General features: G+C 42.4%; 2 protein-coding genes across 2 annotated transcripts in view; one reads left to right on the top strand and one right to left on the bottom strand.

Moving 5' to 3' along the window:
* Positions 1-8,766, bottom strand: part of TMPRSS3 (transmembrane protease, serine 3) — a 17,321-nt gene extending 8,555 nt beyond the window's left edge. Inside the window, exons 1-7 of the mRNA XM_008946960.1 lie at positions 8,749-8,766; positions 7,197-7,341; positions 5,360-5,470; positions 4,358-4,474; positions 2,456-2,579; positions 1,312-1,437; positions 543-586 (exon numbers count right to left, since the gene is read on the bottom strand). Coding sequence (XP_008945208.1) covers positions 543-586; positions 1,312-1,437; positions 2,456-2,579; positions 4,358-4,474; positions 5,360-5,470; positions 7,197-7,341; positions 8,749-8,766 — 685 coding nt within the window. The remainder of the gene's footprint in view (positions 1-542; positions 587-1,311; positions 1,438-2,455; positions 2,580-4,357; positions 4,475-5,359; positions 5,471-7,196; positions 7,342-8,748) is intronic.
* Positions 8,767-10,843: 2,077 nt separating this feature from the next.
* UBASH3A (ubiquitin associated and SH3 domain containing A) overlaps positions 10,844-23,345 on the top strand; it is a 21,661-nt gene continuing 9,159 nt past the window's right edge. The window contains exons 1-8 of the mRNA XM_008946958.1: positions 10,844-10,956; positions 14,335-14,388; positions 15,987-16,173; positions 18,513-18,711; positions 19,103-19,272; positions 20,157-20,365; positions 21,241-21,367; positions 23,320-23,345. The exon at positions 23,320-23,345 is cut by the window's right edge and continues 89 nt beyond it. Of these exons, the coding sequence (XP_008945206.1) occupies positions 10,844-10,956; positions 14,335-14,388; positions 15,987-16,173; positions 18,513-18,711; positions 19,103-19,272; positions 20,157-20,365; positions 21,241-21,367; positions 23,320-23,345 (1,085 nt within the window). The remainder of the gene's footprint in view (positions 10,957-14,334; positions 14,389-15,986; positions 16,174-18,512; positions 18,712-19,102; positions 19,273-20,156; positions 20,366-21,240; positions 21,368-23,319) is intronic.

Below are 23,345 nucleotides of genomic sequence, written 5' to 3'. Positions count from 1 at the left end.
AAGTGTTGGAATTAGAGTATCAGTCCATGAACTCAGCTCACAATCCTTAAACACCTACTTCCTACTGTGATTCTCAGCAAAATGCTTCTGCTACCTGATGCTCCAAATCTGCCTTCCTCCCAGACCATTCTCACTTTCTGAATTTCTTTTAAATTTTATATAAGAAATATAACTTTTCTTTGGCAAGATAAACTGATGATGTAGTATGCCCTATGTACACAATTCACAGAATCACAGAATGTAAGGAGTGGAAGGGGCCTCTGGAGATCATCGAGTCCAACCCCCCTGCCAGAGCAGGACCATCTGCTCTAGGGCAGGTCACACAGGAACACATCCAGATGGGTCTTAAAAGTCTCCAAGGAAGGAGAGTCCACAACTTCCCTGGGGAGCCTGTTCCAGTGCTCTGGAACCCTTACAGTAAAGAAGTTCTTCCTCATGTTGAGGTGGAACATCCTGTGCTCCAGAATTCCTCTGAACTCTTGCTGTGAAGTGGATGAATAAGGACATTTTCTGATTTTATTTTCATTTTTCCTAATTCTTACCCAAACATTTTAAGATGATCACATTGCCAGAAGCACATTCCTCTCTAAGATGGAAAAACAGTGCAGTGTTAGTTCCAATTCACAATGCTGTTTGTTTTTTAATATGGTCTCATCTTCCTATACAGCTATGTGCACATAAATATCAGTAACTTGTATTGAAAGAGCACTAAGTCATGGACTCATCCATGATTAGCACTGAGCACTTAAGCTAGGAGGTGAGACACCATGGGGAGTCTACAAATCATATGCTGCCCTGCTGAAGAGCAGTTCGCTCCTCTGCAAGGCGAGGCTCATCAGCAATTTTCAACATGTGATTTGTAGTCTCCTTGGACCCATAGCTTGCTTATCAGTGAAAGGTAACTAAGAAAACCAAGCAATTGCCAGGAGGAAGAAATGGACCATAAAGGGTTTGTAAGTCCACTGGGAAATATCTAGGGATCTGTAAACTGAAACAAACTGCTTCACAATGGAAAAAGGTAAGTGACTGGTGTCTATCCATTTGCACAAAAAAAAAGGGATCATGGGACAAACAGACTTTTCAAAGAGCTCATTTAACTCATTTTAAGGCATTTGTTGATTTTAATGGGCCTTGGAACAGGCTTTTAATACCTATTCCAGCAAGACTGCTACTGAAACTTGGTCTATGATGCATAACAATCACTTAGGAAGTACTACGTGACTGAAGAAACAGGCAACAATCTCAAACTGTTAGTAATTCTCCTTCTACTGGTTAATATCTTTCTGTCAGGATGAACAAGCTGAGGCATACCTGAGGTTAGTTGCATTGTGCAGGGATGTCGCTTGGTCAGCTGACAACCAGTGGCTGAGGGATACAAAATGTCTTTGAAACTGTTTTTCGACTGCAGCCACAGGCAGGTAACCTGAACTCACGAAACTGCAAATAAACCATAAACACAGCTTCCTCAGACAGCATTTCAGTAATCTGTTTAAATAATTCAGTGGTTCTGCTAAAGAAAACCCTGTGTAGCAGCCACAATAATTGGATTCTGACACTTGATAAAGTAATCCTATACTCCCCAAGAAACACTTCTTATAATGTGCATGTATTTTTGCCATAATCATGTGTGGAAGTCACACATGCTGAGAGGCATTTAACTGGCAGAGAAAATAAATTATAATTCTAATACTGCAATAAAGCTTTTGTTGTAACTGGTTGGCACATTTCCTGAAGTACTAACAAGCTTGTTGTTTCCTTTTTTCTACAGTTATGTTTTGCAGCACTGAGGATGAATAACTAGTAATTTTTTTCTTGGGTTTTTTTTTTTTTTTTTACAGTTGAGATGTGTTTTGTTTTAAACGCAACAAGAACTTAATCAAAGAGGTTTTATACTGAAAATTACAACGTGCAGAAATCAGAATGTTGTCATTGTTAAGAAATAATAGAGCATCACTGCAAGTCACTGCTTCAAACTTTCTCGAATGTGTGAAAGCTTGTGAAAAATATGGTTCTTTTTCAATAATAGGAACAATCTAGTAAAAATTTCCTGTCTAATTATGAGGCAGACCTTAATTCCTAACAGATGTCATGACATGAATTGTATATAAAATTCTCCTACAGAGGAAGTAAAATAAATGGAAAAATGTTCAAATGTTTTTAGACCTTCTCTGACAGGCTGTAAGCTACTAGAGACAAGTAAGATTCAGGCACCTGCACTCCATAGGGAAGATTTAATGAAACTATTTTATTTAGCTATCATTCAGGACTATTCCTAGTATCCAAGGCTATTTACCATATCATCTCAAATCTCCTCAGCCATATTATTCACAAAGGTGGTTTCTTAAGTTCTTTTTTCTTTTAAAGCACAGACTAATACACAATTTCATTAGAAAGATTGAAAGCCTCAGTTTGTTCAAGAATGCCAAACAAAGTTTCTTCCATTTTATGTTCATACCTTGAGAAACCCAGGTGTTTGCAGGTAGTATTTCCATATTCTACCTTCCAGTCATCAGAGCAGACGGTTCGCCAGGATCCAGAAGTGAAGACTTGCAGCACTGCTTTCTTGCCACTCAACCTGACTTTGAGATTCAGGAGAAGAAAGCCTGAATGAATTGTGAGGAAGAACCACCAGGTACACAGCAGGTACACAACAGTGTCAATGCACCACTGTGGCATCCACATTTCTTGGCTCACATGAGTTTTTACTACTTGTCTTTTTCATCATTTGAATCTCTTGACAAAATCTTTCTGTGCGTTTGTTTTTTTCCCTTAAAGAAGGGAACTTCTTTACACTGAGGTAGAAGAGCCAGAAGAAAAACGCCTGTGCTCCTAGGGATGAATAGGGGATGCTAGCTCTAATAGAGATGGGGAAGCCTGCTTTGCCCTCCAGTGAGCCTGAGCAGCTCTTGCTGATTGCTGTGCATTGGAGCTGCAGATGCTTGGCACCAAGTAAATCTGTGATCAAACTAAGCAATGAGAGGTAGTTGGCACCTCCTGAGCTGCACAGCACAGTCAGAGAGGTGGATGCACTTCCACCCTGCCACCCCTGGGTTCCTGTGGAATTTCCTACCTGCTTCCCTCTGCTGAAATGGGGCTGGAGTTGTCTGGGCTGATGAGCGTGTAAAGGCTGAGAGTCATGGAGGTTGAGGGCTCGGTCCCTAAGGACTGCCTCCCTGTGCCAACCTGGCTCTGCTCAACACAGCCTTTCCCCACGGGTGGTTCTTCATGTTAGCCTGGCCACAGGGCTGAGGCACCCCATGGAGCTATCACGGCTGCAAGCTGCCTCTGACCAAGAGACTGAGAGGGAAATACCGCAGGAGGCCCAGGTACAGAGCCAACATCCATGGTTCCTTTGTTCTCCATGTCCTACTCACCCCTGCACCCCACACCACAGCCACTGCTGGAGTGCAGAGCCTCGGATGAGCAGAAGGCATCTGGACCTGGGAAAGGCCACCTCTACATGGTCTTCCCAGGAGAAGGGAGGCCATGACCAAGAAGGGAGGTCACTGCTGGACAGGGCTTTCCGGCAGGTACCCATGGGTCAGTGTTATGGCTTTGCAAAGGCAGACAAGAAAAGCAGACATATTGCCCACAGGCTCCACAGAGGCCTGAAGCCTCCCTGGGGAAAACACGCCAAAGGCTGAAAGCATTGCAGGGTTAGATGGGCCCAAAAGCTCATGGTTCTTGTCATTTATCATCTTGCACAGATAGAAAGCTCTGCTGCCTCCTTACTTGAAGGTACAGGGGTCAGAGCTACAAGAGCAAGTTGCACTGATCTAAATAATCAGTTATTCTGCTTACTATTATTAGCATCCTTCCCCTCCAGTGGCTGCAAACACCACAGTCATCTTCCATAGCACAGGATACGGAGAGACCACTCAAAACGTCTCTGTGATGCCCAGAACCATTCCAGAGAAAAACTCAGACATGGGGCCATACTTTTCACACACGAAGCAGCAATCTTTTGCCATCTCCAAAACCAACACAGTGCAACTATGTGGCAGTGAATACAGAGAGTGCTGTGTATGCATACCTTAATGCAGTGATGCTATACGTTGCAGGCAGAGGAAAGGTTAGCAGCCAAAAATTTTGCATCTGGACTTCTAATGGAGAAACATGCCTGATATAACAGTGGCAATATTCAGCAATCATCATATTTATTGAAAGATCAGTCTGATTTCTTATAAACTGTATATCCATACCTCAGAGAGATTTTTCCTCTGGAGTGGTGACTAAGATAATCCATCAGTGTCTATCTTCCTTGTCTCACCCAAACCCTTTACAACATGCATTTCTTTATAACGTGCCAGATGCTACAAGAGGAGGTAGGAGGGGTTTATAATCAAATTTAATTTACCACATCCGTACTCATCCTCCCCTTCTTTACAGTTGAAGACACCATTGCACCTGGCTGATTTCTGGATACACTTAAAGGATGATCGGCAGCGAAACTTCCCAATGCAGTTGTATTGGACTAACAAGAATGAAAGAAAACAGGGTGATGGAAACACACTTGGATATTCATCGAACATTTCTGACTTCCATTATCTGGCCAGATTTCTGTCTTGCTAAGGAAAAGACAACTCCTGCACCCTAGGAACTTTCAAAATGCAACCTGGAGATTGCTACATGGTGCTGCTAAACTCATCCATTAGTAATGACTTGTAGGATGAGCCAGCCTTGCTGTCTGTGCTGACTCCTTCCCAGCTCCCTCTGCCCAGTGTGTTTCATTTCAGGGCAAGTTTCTGCCTGGTGCCTCAGCCCCTCTGCAGCAAAGCAAGGAGACCCTTGAAAAATACAGCTAATAAACTCTTCCTGAGGGGATGACATGACCTCCCACAAGCTTATCGCTCTTGCAGACATGAAGGTGCTGCTTCAGCATCAATATATTTGGAACCTAGACCTGGGCAAGTCAAACTTTCCAGTCCCAACTAATTCATTCTGTGTTCTCCTTTGCAGAAGATGTCTGGGACATGGGAAAGTTCTTTAATTCTTTGAAAACAAGCTTAGAGAAGTGAATTACAGGATAAAAATATGGTGTGTGCTACCTGAAGCTTCCTCCAGTTTCTAACCACTTAGCTCACCATTCAAGAGGTGTGGGTGAAGTTTTACTAAAAAAAGGTTTCCTGGAGCTGCAGGTTCCCCAGTGTTGTAGATATTACACCAGCGCTCTCATAACTGCCAGGTCTATTTTATCGCTTCATATAAATAAAATTTAAAGCCATGACATCAACAAAATTTTTTACTTCAGCAAACAATTCACAGTAGCAGTTTAATTCCATTCTAAGTAAAAGGCTTATGAAAAATTAAGCGTTTGAATGGTTAAGTGAGAACTTAATGAATAACTAATTGTACTCACCACCCAGGCCAATGGCAACTGCAAGGATTACTGCAAGGAATAAGCCACAGATATACGGGAAGTATTTTAGGGAGACAAAAACATGGCACAGCGAAGGTGGTTCAATATCTCCTAGAAACCAGAGAGAACAACTTCTGTGAAGTTAAACTGGCTTGAGTTTGCAATGAAAAAGATCCCTCTAATGCTAAACTAGATGGTAGTAGTAGCACCTGCAACCACTTTGTAAGCTGACCAGACCTGGAGGGGTTCAGACACCCCAGCTCAGATGCTGAGAAGGCTCCAAGTGCTTTGGGGATATGGATGGTGCTCTCTGAAACCCCTTCAGCATTTGTCTCGTGAAGGCTCTGAGTCGTGCCCTTACAGAGTACCTGGCCTGTCCTCTATGCAATCAAGAATATGATCTCTAAATTTTTATTTTTGTGGCCTACATAACACTGTGACCTTTACAAGTATAAGAGCACCTCTCCTGAAAACCTGAGTCTCAGGATAAAAATTGAATTCAGATCTGATTTATTTGTGTAATCAAACCTGTGTGCAGAATACATGTATACTCTATGAAGACTTGAGAAAACTCAAGTAAATGAATAAATTCTTTCAGTGGAAGTAGCAGAGAACAAACTAGTTTGAGTCTCCTCATTATGACCATTCCTGCCTGTGTTGCCTCCAGTCTCTTGCCAGTACCAAGCCCATGGTCCCAGTGCTACCTCCAGCTGTAGCCCCATCTGGACACTTCTCTGAGCACTGTGTCTGGGATAACAGAAATTTAAAAAATCTGGGAGAAAGTGATCTGTTCAAAGTTTTGCTATAAAGACAAGGGGAGAACTGAGCAATGCCTTAAGATTGAAATTTGAATTTTAAAGGAAAAAATGATACATCTAAAACTAAAATACACATCAGTAGTAATTGCTAAATATATTTCATGAGCTGGACCAGTCCTGCTCACCAGCCACTTCCATAGCTGACCTCAACATAATGGTATTGTCAATCCAGAAGACAACAACAAATTCCACTGAAAATAAGGAACAGTTCACTTGTTTGAAATATATGATGATATACAAAGGGCAAACTCTTACATGCAGGGCTCAGTCATAGGTACATACAGGAACTGGAAGAATCTTATAGTCTGTTTTAGTACATGCAGCTCCTCACCCCTCATTCTTCAGGCTTTGAATTTGAGGTTGGCAGACACTTATAATTGGTCAAGGATGAGGAGTGTCTCCCAGTGCTTATAGACACACAAGTAAATCCCAGCTTACACAGACACTCTCAGCAGCAGCTGAGTAACTAGTTTTGGCAGTGGAGTTGGTCTGGTATGCCAAAAATCTTAGACAGCTGTAGCAGCTAACAGACTAGAAAGTTAAATTGCTCTGTCTTCATCCTTGATATTCAGTCTGCCCCTGTTGAAATTAATTATTTGGGGAAAAAAAAAAATTATTTAGTTATTTTTGCCATGAAACCTCTGGGAAGTAGCAAACATGCATGCTGTTCCTCCAAGGCTGCTGTATTGTGTTTTCTAATGGACCAATTGCCAGGTCGGTAAAATTTCAAATAAAGTTATTAAAAAATGTGTCTGAAAAGCGTGGGCAAATATTTGGTGTGTGGCTGAAGTGTGTGAATAATCTGGCTGTGAAAAATGCTCGTGTATGCAAGTTGACACAAGGTGTCATGACGTGGCATTATGCTGACAAACCTCATGGCTTGAAGAGTGAGATTGTGTTTCTTCTTCCTCTAAGTGATTGCTTTCTCTGACTGAGTGGGCAAGCATAGTTTTGCAAGGCTAAACACCTAAATTAGCCATTTAGATTACAAAGGTCAGAAAGCTGTGCAGTATCCCTACCAGATCCATCTGCACTGGGGTCCACTTTTGCTTGTGGTATGCAGAAAAATCTTTTGAAGGAAAATTGAATTTCTGGTACTGGTGGTTCATCTTCTGTAACAGAGATGATTTCAAGACTTCCAGTAGTGGGATTTGTCTCTTGTACCTAACTCAACAGGAGAAAAAAAAAATAGAATCATCTTGTAAAATGTTGTCATTGAGCCATACAATCACATACAATCATTGAATAGTGTGGGTTGGAAGGGACCTTACAGACATCTAGTCTAACCCCCCCTGCAATAAGCAGGACATCTACAACTAGATCAGGTTGCTCAGAGCCCCATCCAACCCGGCCTTGCATGTTTCCAGGGATGGGGCTTCTACCACCGCTCTGGGAAACCTGTTCCAGTGTTTCACCACACTCACTGTAAAAAATTTCTTCCTTGTATTTAGTCTGAATCTACCCTCTTTTAGTTTAAAGCCATTAACCCTTGTCCTATTACAACAGGCCTTGCTAAGGAGTTTGCCCCCATGTTTCTTATAAGCCTCCTTTAAGTTCTGAAAGGCTGCAATAAGCTCTCCCTGAAGCCATCTCTTCTCCAGGCTGAACACCACCAACTCTCTCATCCTTTCTTCATAGGAGAGGTGTTCCAGCCCTCTGATCATTTCTGTGGCCCTCCTGTGGACCCACTCCAGCAGATTCATGTCTTTCTTGTGCTGAGGACTCCAGAGCTGGACACAGTACATTGTTATGTACTTAATGTTCCTTAGATGAGATATTTACCATGACTTGCCAGCAAACTGCTGAAGTTAATTTTTGTTTAAATTTGTTTAAGCACCATAGCTACTTTATAATAACTCACTCTGGGGGTGTGAATCCATGCCCTCATCTCCAATTGCAAGAGGAAACACAAGAAAGACTAAAAAGCATATGACACCTGCACTGCACCTGACAGGAACCTCATTCAGGGGCCCTCTGAATTACACTCCAGAAAACCTTTCATCACTTTCTACACAATAAAAAGCAATTAAAATGGGCTACACTAGAATTCTGGATAAATAGTTTTCAAATGCTAATTTCTGACTCCAGTTCTGCACACTGTAACTGGTAAAAGGAATCAGAATTTTGAACTCACAGTGGTGTGAAATAGACCCAGGTCTGTTAAAGACAATAGAGCTGTAAAATCAGCGTGTTTACAGTCAGCCCCAGAAAATGCTTTCAGTGACTCATTTTAGGCAAAGAATATGTGTTTTGTCTGCAACACTACATCTTTAAGTCACCTGGAATATCTTTTCACTTTCCAGCAAACAACTACAAGATTTCGACACTTCCGTTTGACAAAACTTCAGGCACATTTCAGTGAACATAAATTAAATATTATCTAGGATGTGATAGCTTTAAGGCAGGAAAAGGACAGCTTTCTGTGCATGATTTTTAAGTATTAAAAAATACCCAACCTTCTAACTGGTGCATGGGGAAACAAAGCAGCATTGTGAAGTATGCTACACGAAAGCTAAACACTGATATGTCTTTTATTTAGAGGATATCACATCCTCCCAAAGCTTCACTCACCTCTTCCTGAGAAGTCATAGCTAAAAGCAAAACTGTTTTCTTTCTTCATTATCAAAAGAAGCCAAAAGACAGTTCTGAGGTTGCTAAGCCAGTCTGCTCTGGAAAGGTTTTCACGGAGCCACCCACATCTGCCTCTTCAGTCATCTGTTGCATACAGCATTATGGCAGCAGCCTGCGTAATTCAACCTGGAGAGGGGTATCGGGTAGCCCTGGGTGGCACGGCTATGGAAAGGGGAAGATAAAAATTCAGCACGCTTTTTAATTAGCCTAAGAGTGTCAGGTAATATTGTAGTATTTGCAAACCTCTCTGTAACCCCCCAGCAAAGAAGCACCACAAACTGCACAGGCTCGCGCTTGCTCATCTTTTATCAAAACTTGAGCTTGCTGATAGCTGTGGGTGGCAGAAGCCCCATTTGCTTCATCTCTTCTGCACACGAGGCTCATAGGCTCACCTTGCTCTTCCTCCACTCGGCTCAGCCTTTGTTTCTGTGCTTGCAGCAAAGAGTACACTTCGAGAGGTTTTCTGGAAAAGATTCATGCTTTAGTTATAGATAACTTTTATAATTAAACATTGTGCTATATTTTGGAAGTACCTTGTAAGCAGTATCTCATGGTTATGAAATATCAACTAGTTTTCACTCTGGGAATTCGAAAATTAAAATGTATTCTCAGCTTCATGAAGTGCTCAAGAATAGTAATAATTTGGCTTTTTTTTTTTTTTTTACTAAGAAGAGAGATTGATGACAGAGAAGAGGGTGGAGGGAAGGAGGAGGAGGAGAGATGAAACAAAAAGCCACAGCGGTGTCAGTGAAACAAGGGTGATCCTGTGAGACCAAGGAAGAACTGAAGGTTTTCCACAACAAACCCCATGTTCCCGGACCACAGCTGCAATGAGGGAAGCTGTGCAGTCCCTTTGTTGTGCACAATGGAAACTGGCACTTTGAAAGGAAAGGATGCAATGTCCCAGTCCTGTTAACAGTTCACATCTAGACCATGACATCAAGAGATCTTCATCCTCTCTTATGCCACTCTTTCAGCAGTATTCCATGGAAAAAGCAAATACAGGGGCACATATGGGGGGGAAAAAAAAAAAAAAAGCAGCAAGCAGACCAGGAGTTATAAAGCAAGTTGCACTTTTTCTGTTGCTCACAGTGCTCTGATGCTCTCCCCACTAGGCTTTAGAAACAGAAGATTGGAGAAACAGCCCAAATGGGCCAGGTGCCCCAGAGGGAACTTCAGCCAAGGGGGAGAAAGTGAGTACTCGTTTCAGGAAAATAGCAACTCAGGCGATCCTTTCAGTCCACAGGATGAGAAGTCCTGTCTTTCCCAGGAAACAGTGGTACCTTCAGTGAGAACAGAACAGGCCAGAGAAAATTGTCCCCCAACCACTTCACTTGCTCTGGACATGCTGGAAAGCCTGGAGACCAGCCAGCACAGCTCTGCAGAGGGTCCTGTGGTGAGACCAACACCACCAGATAGGACAGGCCCTGCTGCCAGCTTGAGCCGCTCCAAGCCCACCCTCAAGGCATGATATCTAGATGAGACATTGGTTTGACTTTGTACAGTTGGCTGGCTCATCATCTTTGGCTGAGAAGACCAAAGCAGGAGGCATCTATAGGGACCAGAGAACATAAAAATTGAGCCCAAAAGGAAATAATATGGCCTTCAAACTTTGTACATGCTGCAGGACATCTTTGCTTGCTTCCTCCATTCTGCAATAGCAGCCCTTGGCTTTCAGAAGACAATTTAAAAAGAAAATCTAAAAGATCCCATCTCAGACCCTTCAGCAAGTCCATCCTGACTGTGGTATTTACCTTTGGACTATTAGTCTTGTTCTGCTACGGCAAAAGGGAAAAACCTGTGTATCAGTTTTGCTTTTTTAGCGACCATAAAAAAAAACCCTCAGAGATATAGATGCTACGAAAACAGGATGTCAGCTTTTGCCAGAAAAGATCACAAGAGGTTTGAGGTTTTTTTTTATTTTAGCCGCCTCTTTCTCTTTCTCTCATTTTCTTACGCCCTCCTTTCCTCGTGCCCTCCTCCCATCTCCCAGCTTCTGTCAGCACTCAGCAGGGTCAAGAGAAGAAAGGAGGACATGGCAGTGGCTGAGACACAGCTATATGCAAAGGTGTCCAACAAGCACAGGAGAAAAAGCACCTCTGCTCTCCTTGAGTCGCTCCTTACCAAAGGATTCCCGGCTCATATCGCGTGAGTAATGTGTTCAGCTACCTTTGCACCGTAAGAGGTATTTAAGACATGAGGTATTTCTCATAAGATCCTGAACACCAAGAGAGTGTCCTGCTTCCTGAGGGTTATGTCTTTATACAGTGATCAGACCTGTCTTGCTTTGAATTTGTTGTAGAGAGGGGTGTATTGTTTGTATTGCAAAGACAGCCTGCTCTGAAGACATTTTGATAAATGCTATGTATATCTGAAGACACACACCCTTCCACATCTTCAGGTTGGGGGCTTCACAATGAGTTAAGAAATTGCTGTCCGTTATTTGCTCTTGGGTTATATCCTCTCTCATTTTTTTTTTGCTAACCACTGCTATTGTAAGGGAGTTAAACATGGACGTAACCTCTGCCCAAAGTTTTTCAGGCCTGGGAAAGATCTGCTGGATTTTGCAACTGGAATTTGTTTTAAAAGAGTGAGCTTTCCTTAACAAGATGCTACATAAGTCTCAGTTTTTCTTCCTGTCTTGAATCAGGATCTTGTTCCAAAAGAATTTTGTACCCAGAAAAAGTAGTGGGAAATAACAAGACCCTATTCTTGGCAAACTCAATGGATGAGAAATTAACTGGTTAAAGCTAACCAAGTTAATAAAAAAGTACTGGTCACTTCTCCCCAAAACATAACTCTGTTTGTACAGGGTAGTTTCTGGGGAGGATTTTCTGCCTTCTGAAGAGCAAGTACAGACACTTCAGTTCAAACTGTTCAAGAAATATATGTTTTTATTTCAATGACAAAAGATGCCCTAATAAAACTATTTTAGAAAGGGGAGCAATATCTCTCCCTTTTGGCTGAAAATCAAGCAAATTTAAAAGGGTCCATGCATAAGGACTGTGTTGTTTTCTTAGGTATATCTGTGTTTAGTGTATCAACTTTATATACAATACGCACAGGTTACAAGGAAACTGTGAGTTCCTCATTCCCAGTTACACGCAGTGGAATTTTAGCTGTGTAGCTGAAAGCCTGGCTCATCATTTCTCTACTAATAATGTAAGTTGGGTCAACCCAAAGTAATGACTAGTTTTTGAATCTTTTGTCTTGTATGGGGTCTTCAAATCCCCTTTGAAAGGCTGTCTGCTGTTACTGAGATGGTTTTGTACTTCCCGGGTCAAAATCAATCCGCAGTGGCAGAAGTACTATGCAAATTGACAAAAAATGACAAAATTTCTCCAAAAGCATCTTATGTTCTAACTTATTTGTTTTTATTGACTTTAAGACCTTCATAATTTTGATTGCTTTTTTAGAAAATCTTTTAGGTCTCTCCTTAGTTCCTGGATAGAACCGTAAATGAAGGTACTGCAAAGTTGTTCTTTTGAGATGTCCTGGCCCGAGATAACCAAGACTGGGTGGTAATACTACAAAATCTTTCATAATGTAGAACCAGCCTGCCAACGCAATGTTTCCCCAAAGAATAAAAACAAAATATGTCAGGATCAAGCCTAGCATCAGGTCAACAAAATGGGCCTCCTCTTGTGTTTACACAGAGCTGAAACGTGTCAGCAGATTCTGCTTTAATGAAAAGCCGGTTTGTTCTCAATGTAAAGACACTATTTTTAATACACATTTTCAATAGTTTGTTCCTCCTTCCTGTCTAAGAGAAACTGGTATGTACAGATTTTATTCTATGCATTATTTTTCAGTCTTCAATGGTCATCTTAGAAGTATAGGATGTCTAGTCACAGCCTAATGCTCTCATGATGCTAAGGGCTCTACAAATCCTGATGGAAAGCATCCTACAGCCAACATATCTGATGAGACAAAAGATGGGAATAGGCACAGAGAGGACCAAAAATGAGCAAGAAGATAGTACTGAGCAGCATGACAGTTCATGGTCTCAGGTCTTGCTTGCCTTATTACGTTTATGATTTTGCAGGCCCTCTGGTAAAGAAAAACTGACATCAAATCCCACTTGGCTTCAGGACTGTTTGCACAAAGTTTCTCTCCAAGTGGGAGGAGCAACATGGCACGAAGTGGTAAAGCACTCACTTTAAGGTATAACAAGTGGCTGACAAAGTCTGGCATCACTGGTCGAGCAGAAGCAGGCGCTGACATTTCAATGGGTTATGGCAGGAAGGGCTGCATGGAGAGAATGACAAACTCATGAGCTGTGTTTGATGTGATGGAGAAGGAGAAGCCAGCAAAGGCATGGAAACGAAATTTCCAGTATTCAGTCACAGAGCACACAGATTAGTCTTAGGCCAGCTTTTACATGGTTTTCCATTGATTAGGCCATATCAGATTTAATTTACAGAGAAGAATGGCAGAAGGTAAAGCTTGAGTGGAAAGACTCACATTCACGCTCATCCTTGTTGAGTCCCCACTGGAGAGCCAGGCATGGTTGTACATACACATAAGTACATTTAAATGTTTATAACAAGCCCATGTGTAGTTTTTCCACTAGAAAGAAGACATAAAGGTAGAAGGAAACACCAAGGACAAACCTGAGTCCTGCTGCTTAATGCATTCATTGCACTGCTGGTGCATGCTCAGGTGTCACAGGGATGAATGGAGGATAAAAAAGTGGGGAGCCTAAATGAACCAATGTCCTCAGGACCAAGTGGCTAGAAAAGATGGCCTTAAGAGAGAAGTCCAGGTAATTTAACAGGTTTTCCTCTGTGTCCATTGTCTCTACTTCTTCATATCTCTTCTGAGAAGAAGGACTGGAAATGGGGTTCATGGGTGCAGGTGATTCTTAGACACTGGAATCCTTCACCTGCCACCTGGCATTTAGTCACAAAGACTTGTTCATGTGAAGAACATTACTGGTATTTCGAAAGCTCTAGTGAGAAAAGGAAATGCAAATAAAATCTGATCCCAGAGTATGACTGTTTCATTAACAGAGAGAAACGTGAGATACTGCCCCCCATCTTGGACTGAGCTTAGATCTGTCTCTCTTAGATCTGGTCTATGGAAGATCCTCAATCCAGATTTGCAAAATCCAATATAAGTATGTTTTGCTTTGTTGATATGTATGGGCTTGGGCCTAGCATCTTGAACCAGGATGTTATCCTATGAACCAAGCCAACTCTGCTCTCACGGTGTGTGGATGGTTTACCCAACCCTAAGGAAATCCATAAAGTCGGTAGGGTTGCTAAGGAAATGCCACCAGAACACAAAGGAGGACTTCCTGTGGGGAGGACAGGTTACGAATCTTCAAGAAATTGAAGACATGCAGTGGAAAAAACTATCTGGAGAGCTTCAAGAACATAAATATTTGCCAGGAGTAACCTAGTTGTTAAAGGTCCTGTCTGTGTAAGAAAATAGACTTGGTGACCACAGTCCATTCTTTACTCTCTATGAGGTGGTGGGGTTTTTTTTGTTATTCTGGTGAATCCATTTTTGTTTTCTTTCTAGGCAAAAAGCCTTGGCTGCTACTGGGCAAAAGACAATAGAAGATGCTGCAAAATGGCAAGTCCCTGTGGTTTCTAACGAGTGCTTTTGTATTAAACCTGGCTAAAAATCCTTGTTCATCTGCTGATTCTGTCACTGAATTCAAAATTAGCTGCCATAAACCCCCCACTATATATATTTTTTTTTTAATTTCATGCAGAGAAAGAAATAATTGTATTTGTACTTTTTTTCTGGGAAGTGAGATTATTTGCAGAAGGTCTGGTGTAAATCAGAAAACCTAGGGAGGAAGGGCAGTCTCTGGCAGAAGCAGGTGCTTTACTTTTACCACAGTGATGTGGGTCAATTCATGGGAACAGCTGCTCTGGGCAGACCCCTCTCAGTTTTAAGGCTCCTGCTTATTTAATGGTGTGGCTGGCGAGATCTCCTCACTGCATCTGCAAGGGCTTCCTGGGCTCCAAGCCAGGATTGAGGGTAGGCACTGGGGTATGTCTGGGAAGGCACTGAGAGGCACACATAGGGTAAATGTCCTCCCTGCCTCAGCACAGTGCTCACACCTTGTGGTGTGTGCCCACAGGCAACAGCCCTAGGTCCCAAGGTGGGAACCTGGACTCTTCATCCCAAATAAAATGAGGAAGGGAATAGGCAAAACATCTGCAAATCCATGGTTGCAGTTACTAAGGCATACAGTAATGATGTTGAATGGCAATGGCTGAAAGCAAACAGCCAGTCTTCTTCCCTTGAGAAAGGCCTATTATAAAATAAGCTGAAAGGCTTATGGTCAGAGGGAGGTATCACTAGAGTCAAAATCCCTTCTTAGTCTTGAACCCTATGATGCTTTTTCCACTGTACCAAGACTTTTGTAGAGTATTCATAGGCTATTCATATGTTGATAATTTTTTTTTCCTTTAATCGACCTTCAAATTAGATCCAGTCTTTCCTTTCACTTTCTTCTGGCTTTTGTGCTTTTTCTGGTGTTTTGTTTTGTTTTGCTTTGCTTGGTTTGATTTCTTTATTTTTCTTGGTGAAAAGCCAGAGGAGACATAGGAGAATGGCGTGTTCTTACAAAATAAATTTTTTTCAGGGATGCCACCATGCTTTCCAACAATCCCCATCTGATAGCTGCAAAGCCAAATGTGCAGCGTGTGAAGAACAAGGTGAAGAATATAATCACATGGGATACAAATTTCTGATTTTGCTTGTGCATTTTCTGATTTGTCTTGTTTGCTTTTATTAGGGCTGAACAAAAAGGCTAGTTCTTTTTGGGTGCTTTTAAAAATCTTCACTTAGTTTTCAATTTGTCGTTCTTCAGCATTTTCTACCTGTTACTTCTTTTTCCTCCTTCAGTCCTCTGTTTCCAGTCATGAAAAATGGAGAAAAATATCCCCAAAAAACCTAAAAGAAAATCTTTTTTTGCTGTCTTTCATTTTCAGCCATTGAAAGAAACGAAGGCACATAGTAAAATGTAAAGTACACAAAAAAATAAGCAGAAAAAAAATTTCTCCATTAGTTAGTACTTCAAAGAGAAAGTAATAAGCTTTTATTTTATCTTTTCATTTGTAAGGAAATAACAACCTTTTATTTTGTTTTCTTCAAGAACAGGAAACAAGAGTAAGTGGTCCACACACTTATTCTTTGTGATACTCTCTTGATTTCAGGTTGCACTCCCACTGCAATGATCCCTCTTTGGATGACCCAATCCCTCAGGAGTATGCTCTTTACTTGTGTCCCACTGGCCATTTGCATCATCACCTGCAAGAGTTTTGGAAGGAGAGCAAGCGCCAGTGTGGGAAAAACAGAGCCCACGAGATTTTTCCACACATCACCCTCTGCGATTTCTTCACGGTAAGGCACAAAAGATGTGCAAGGGTCAGATATCAACTACTGGTGAAGCTGGGACACCTGCCTTTGTCTGGCACCAGAATTTCTCCTTGATGATCAAACTGACACAACCCAGGTCCAGGCATGTTTGCTTGATATTTGAGCGTTCAGCTCCTGTGTAGGCACTGTGTGTTTTATTCCCACCATCCTAGATACCTGCTTTAGGCACCAGCATACCTAAAGATTTGATGCTGGGGGGAGTGGGATGCTTTGGGGTAGCTGAGTGCCTAACATCCATCCAGAGCAACCCTGTGCAGTCCAGGCTGCACACATACCTGCCAGCAGGAAGCACTTCTCCCCATATGCTGCTCCTGGCAGGCTTCAGAGACCATGCCCATTGCTGCAATGATCTAGGATGTGAAACCTTCCTGGCCAGGGCAGCAGTGGTTGCCTTCAGCCAGCTGTGCAGCAGTGGCAGTGTTATCATGGGATACAAACAGATTATGATATTTTGCTTACGGGAACCTTTGCCTATGGGAATATAGGTTCCTCTGCCTCCCCTAGCGAGCCCCAGCCAGAAGGTCATTGCTACCGTGGCATGTCCCAGTCTTTACCCTTTCTATTGAAGCTTCGGTGTTGTGAAAAAGAGAGAAATAGAGTGCACAGGGATGGAAGGAGCAAGGGGAACTGGACTGGAGTCTGGCAGTGCAATTGAGTTCCTTTGTCAATAATTTAACATAAAAGTAAGGCTCCTGAGCTGGACTCTTGGTGGGCTGTTTTCTGGTTCTGGAGATGCTACTGTACTCCTAGCTAGCCTTCTGAATGATGAGTAACCCTCTAGAGAGCTTCCTAGAGCTGTTTCTCCTGCATGGGTGAGTGTACCAATATCAACAAAGACCAGCAATGGTCTGGAAAAACTCTGGAGCCAACTGGTATCCAGTTTTCGCATGTCGATGGTGCTGCACATGTACATCATCTGCAGCTGAGATGCACTGAAACAGACATGAGCTACAGCAGCTGGACAAAATTATTACATTAACCAGTCATACTTGCATGCTAAACCATGCTGCTAAGTATAGACAGTGAGAAGAGAGTATTTTGTTGCAAAATATTGAATATAATGGTACTTTGTGGCCATTAATCACAATTATACACAACAAAAATCATCAATTAGTAACAAATGCCATGCTGTTGAAAGGTGTCAAGTTTAAAGGCCTGCCCCTGGAAGAGGTGACTGAATTGCAACCCTCACCTTATGCACTTCAGCCCTGTTTCAGGTTGCATATTTCTAGGGATAAATGCATCCTCTGGTACTATTCCCTGCTCCTCAGCTGTCAGCAAGCGCTGACCTGGGTGCTCACAGGCAGAAAGCGAGACTCTGTGACCTGGCTCCCACCTCCTTCTCACATCCCAGCCCTCTCCTCTTTCCTGACTCCTCATGTCCTTTGCAGCTCCCGGACTTGTTGGCCCCAGAGGAGCTTGCTGCATGGCACTCACCCTGGTGCAGGAACCCCCCACAGCCCCATCCTCCCAGTGCCAACACACCACCTACACCCCCACAGCCCCATCTGCCCATTGCCCCCTTGGTGCATCCCACCTCCCTGTGGCCTGAGAAATGCTCAAGAAAGAAAGACAGCCTAAGCAAGTAGACATCCTTTCTTTTCTTCTGCTCTTCACTTTCAGCAGCTCCACCCAGTGTAAAGGCTAAATGGAGCAAATACCTCTACAGTGGAGAATAAAGCAGCACAGAACTGGAGCACTGTTAATGTTCCTGTCTTTAGCTGAATGGCACAAATTCCATCTTTGCCTCTTCACTTCTTAAATCACTTAATTGCCACTTTTTTTTTGTGGAAGCATGGCTCTGAACAATCCTTTAATTTGCTGTGATTAGAGCATTAAGGATCATAATGACAAAGATACCGCATTCATTTTGCTAAGTATGTTGCTCAGCATTTGAGATCTTGAAGTTTTAGCTGCAATGATTTCAGTTAAGACCTGTAGGATAACAATAACATAAATTCTTACTTAGAATTGAAGAGGGAAATCGTGATCCCTGCCTCCTTTCAGACAGGTTACTGCACACCTCTCAGGTGGTAAAAGCTTTTCGCTCTTTCCAACCCAGGCTAGATACACCTCCTTGTAGAAGGCTCCATCTCCTGTGATAGCACCAGGTTACTTTGCTGATGAAATTTCCCAATATTACTGATTTTAATCCCAGGAATTTCTGTCACGTTCGTAGGTGTGTTGTCTTACTCAGGAAGTCTAACACCTGCACCATTTTGTAGCACTACTGCACAAAACACGCTACAATAGTGGCTGTTGAGCTGGTGGATAAAGACTGATCCTCTTCCGTTTTCTTTCAGTGTGAAGACCAGAAAGTGGAAATATTGTATGACACCTTAAAGCGAGTTGGTGACAGCTTTTCACAGTGCTTTCCTCCATTCATTTCTCTATCACTACACTCATCCACCAGCTACCTTGGCTTCTTCATTGGTGACAGCCATGCAAATATCCTCAAAGAGTTTGCTCAGGCATTCTCATCAGAGGCTTCGGCCCTGGCAGGTAGGACCACCATCAAGGGCAAAATGGGTGGGTTGTAGCACAAATAACGCTCCCTGTTCCCAGATCTCCATTCCAATAGTGTTATGGCTCAGGCAGATGGCCCGACTGCATCCCTGAGAAATAGATCCCAATCTCAGCTCCAGTGACATCCAAGGGGAACTGCATCACCAGTGGAGACTGAAGGGACACAACTCCAGCAGATTTCTGAATTATTCTGGCATGAATAAAACCATGACATTCTGCAAAACTATTACACAACAAAACTATGATCTACTCTACTACTAATTACTATGGTATTTCCTGTGTCATGCAAAGCAAGTGGGACAATACAAGAAGAGGAGCTTTAAACAACCTTTGCTTCTATATTGTGACATAATTGTTTCATTCCTAGATTGCCACGTGAAGCCCTGCCTAAAGCAGCTCCACCTTACATTGGCTCACAAGTTTTATCCTCACCATCAGAAGACTTTGGAAGAACTGGCCAAATGCATTAATCCCAGGGAGACCTGCCAGTGGGTAGCTGCTCTCTACTCACGGGACATGCGTTTTGTGCATTACCAGGTACTGTCAGCAGACATAATTTCCTGAGCCCATGATCAGACTCCTTGTTAGAGTCATTTTGCCTTTTTTTTAAATTAAGAAAATCAGTGCATGCAGAGTAGAGTGTTCCAAAAAGCATAGTTCTTTCCAGTATATCTTTGCATTGAAGAATTACACTCATGAGTCAGTGGAAATTACCTTTATGGTAGGCTGCTTGACCTGCATGTCAGCAAGGTCTAATTCCAAACTCCAGCAGAAAAAAATAATCTTACCACAACATGAGAAAATAAAAGAGACAGGAAATTATGATCTTTGAATACTTGCTAGGATTTGTCAGATCACAGCTTTGCAGTAAATTTCCATTCAACAAAATGTTTTCTTGATTCTCACAGCTATGGTGAAAACTGCACAGATTAAATATCATGAGCAGGGCACAGTTCTCACTAATGATTTTCTGCTAAACAGACTCTTATTTAAAACCAGTCAACATTTTTCCAGTTCTCATTTCCAAATTTAAATTATGGTATGACCAACATATTTTTTAGTCAGATCAGTACATCTCTTTGTCACAAGTCTCATATCGGATTTTGGGCATATTCAAGAGAGCTGCAAGTAATTACAAAAATAGCTGATAATACTTTTGTTACATTTGCTTTCAAATAAGTCTGCACTAGTTACAGAAAAAAAAAATAAATATGAAAACCAAGTGTCTATTTTTATAGATACTGCAAGTGTGGTAGTGTCTTCCTTTTTCTCTGCCAAAGTGCCATTAGGAGTTGCAGAGTGGAAAGTAGTGCTGGGTGCAATGCCCAGTAGCTCCCTGGGCAAGCATGCCCTGAGCTGCTGCGGCACATGCAGCATCAGGCACCAGGCGCCAGCCCAACCCTGCTGCATGTCCCCCCTAGACGCTGAGGGCTCTCTTCCAGTACAAGCCCCAGAACATTGACGAACTCATGATCAACGCTGGGGACTTCATCTACGTGGACCCGACGCAGCAGTCGGACGTGAGTGAGGGCTGGGTGATCGGGACCTCGCATCGCACCGGCTGCCGGGGCTTTCTGCCTGAAAACTACACCGAGAGGGCCAGCGAGTCAGACACGTGGGTTAAGCACAGGTAAGCTGGACTTTCATGGGCCTCGCTTTGTGTCAGCTGCTTTTCCTGCTAGGGAGCCATGGCAGCGTTCCTCCTCATCGCGAACTGTGGGCTGCCAGGCAGAAGTGGGAAGCAGTGTGGGAAGAGGAGAGGAATGTCCTGAGGGTCAAGGTGGGATACTGAGACTTCTGAAAGAGAAGAGATAAGACACACACACACACACACCTACAAACACCCAGAGTCCATTAGTTTACCTGCTCAAGGGATGACCTGCTTGATCCCACTCTTGAACAACGTGAACATCCTAATGTTTTAAAAGACCACATTTTGCTGCACAGGCTGAGACTTGAGCCTGGCTCACTGCTTTCTTCTTTGTTATTTTTTCTCATTTCAAGAGCTTGCAAAGTTAACTTGAAATGAAACCACACAAAGGTTACTCCACCACCTTGAGCTCACCCTTGTCTTGTTGATTTGCTCTGTATCAGCAGGCATCTGTCTGGCTTCCTGCACTTTGTTCGGCAGCTGACAGTGTGGCTGATGCTACTTGTAGATTAGAGTAGATTTTTCTAAGCAGGGAGGTGTAGGTGCACTTCTTGCTGAGTCCACAGAGACAGAGACGAGGCAACCAGGTAGTATTTCCTGCTTGAAGGTCACAATTTAGTGAAGTTACACCCAATATATACCATCAGTTCATAATATTTAACCTCATTTTTACTGGGCGTTTTCTAAATACAGGGCAAAGCAGTGAAGTGGATTGCAAATGTGCAAAACCCAGAGTTTAACATGGATCTTGACTTGTATGTGCCTGTAGACAAAAATTATGATTTAAAAATCCCTTCTGTTTGTGTGCACACCCATATGTTTGTGTGTCTATGTTGCTTCTGCTTTTTCTACAGGGAATATGTTTTTGTAACAGCTTCAAGATTCTTCACCCAAACTGAAAATGAACCTAATGAAAAGCTGAGTGGAGAAGTCCATAATCCTCGTATGTCAAGAAGTGTAACCAACATACTTACTGTTCAGGTAATTGTTTTTTTTTCTATTTCTTATCTTTGCCATGTGCTTGTGCAGATATACTACTAATTAAAAGCATTTAGTAAATTTTATAATACCTTCTCCCTCAAATTGTCATGTTATGTTGTAATTCACATATATATACACACTCACGCTTATGCTGTGTGGTGTAATATCTCATAAATATTTTGTAACGTATACATGTACATTACTCTTGCTTTCTTTAATAAAGCTTTTTTTCATTCCTGTCATAATAGCACAGCATATGGTTTCTCTGTGCAGAGCTGTACTGGGCAAGCTGTGCAGAGCTATGGTGACAAGTCTGACAAGTGGTCTCAGGCAGGCACAACTTTCCATGATTTTCATATTGGTTCATAGCACAGTAACTAGAGCAGAATTAGGCTCATTGTTCATCGTTACTTTTATGTCCAGATTCTGCGGATGTCATCTTGGTGGTTTATGCGGACCCAGATTTTAGCACATTTAAATGCGTCTTCCCCTTTTGCATTTTTAGATACATAGCTAATGCAAATAACTGCACAGAAATGCAGCAAGAGAAGAGTTACCTGGAAAGTTTAACAGCACTGATGGAGTTACATTTTTGTCCCGGTTTTAAAATCAACATGTATCATTTTTTCCCCAGGTTTTCCACTGGTCTTCTGGTGGGAAGAGAAAAACAAAGAACTGCTCTGGTTTTTTACCTACAGCATATTTGCCCCTGCACTGCTTTAGTTGTTCTGACCATCAGGGATGTCAAGACAATGCTTTTGGCATGCTGACATACTGCAGAAACCACTCTGGGCTTGCTGGCCCCACAGCCTCTCTTCTTGCTGTGCTGGGGGATAACCCCAGGTTCATTTGTGTTAACATCAGAAAAATTTGAGGGCACCTTGGGAGAACTTCCATCCTGGGGCCTTCCAGAATGCTATGTATAATGACTATAGAACAGAAATTTCTGCATGAGTCATGCATCTTTCCACTGGCTCTTGATTGCTCTTGACCTCTCTTATCTAGCTCAGATCTGTCGCAGAGCCACCGCTTGGCCCGAGGAGCACAATTTGCAGATGTGCACAACTCCAGTCAAGGGTTTCCCCATCCTCTGGGTTCCTCCCAAGCAGTAGAGCAAGACCACAAAACCTTAGTTTTAAGCTCTGATCTTGCAGTAGTTGATTCGTGTTTCATGGCAAAAAAGCAATATTTTTTAGCAGAGTACATGAATGTGATTCTCATACCACTTCTTAAGAATTCCTGTCTCTGCTGCTGAAGATACACATTGCCAACCTCAGTGCTGCAGCAGTGACACTGTGATGAGTTACTGCTGAAAAAGTTTGAAAGCCTTTGAACTATCCCTTCTTATCTGTATTTAATGCGCATTGCGTACTAACATCAAATTACTCAGAACTGGTATGTAATTCCATGCAGTCTGAGTAAAAATGTGGGCTCAGAGAAGATCTGTGTTCCCTGTTGACTTGGCCACATAGTTATGAAAATGTAAAAGTAGTTTTTTCATTAAGAAAAGGAGGACCAAGCTTGATGTTAGGCCTGGTGTAGAAAAAAAAACATTACCACTTAAATCTTAGCTAGTTTCCCTCTTTTCCGTATATCAACCACACAATATCTCTTAAAATTATAATTCCTTCCAACACTGGAATTAAAAGTCTGTTATCAGCACTGCCCTTCATGAATATGAACATAGAGGTAAAACCTAATATGTAGCCCATGAAGGCCAGGGACCTCTTTCATTTGCCTTCAGTGGAGAGACAGTCAGGCTTACTATTGTCCTATTGTCCTAAATACAGGTGTCTATTATAGCAGCTCCTTTCTCTCCTCCTCTGTCATTTTTATAAACCTCCCAGGGCAGGTCTGCTGTTCCTTCCTCTATCAGGCAGTATTCAGGAATCCAGACTTTTCATATAGGTTATATATAATAATTAAAAACTGGTTTTACACATCTGTCTCAGAATGCCAGCCTGCAAAGAGGTGTGTT

This window comes from Merops nubicus, unplaced genomic scaffold, assembly GCF_000691845.1.
Source record: "Merops nubicus isolate BGI_N331 unplaced genomic scaffold, ASM69184v1 scaffold23679, whole genome shotgun sequence".
Lineage (NCBI taxonomy): Eukaryota > Metazoa > Chordata > Aves > Coraciiformes > Meropidae > Merops > Merops nubicus.
The sequence above is the reverse complement of the archived record's forward strand: the minus strand, read 5'-3'. Positions and strand labels throughout refer to the sequence as shown.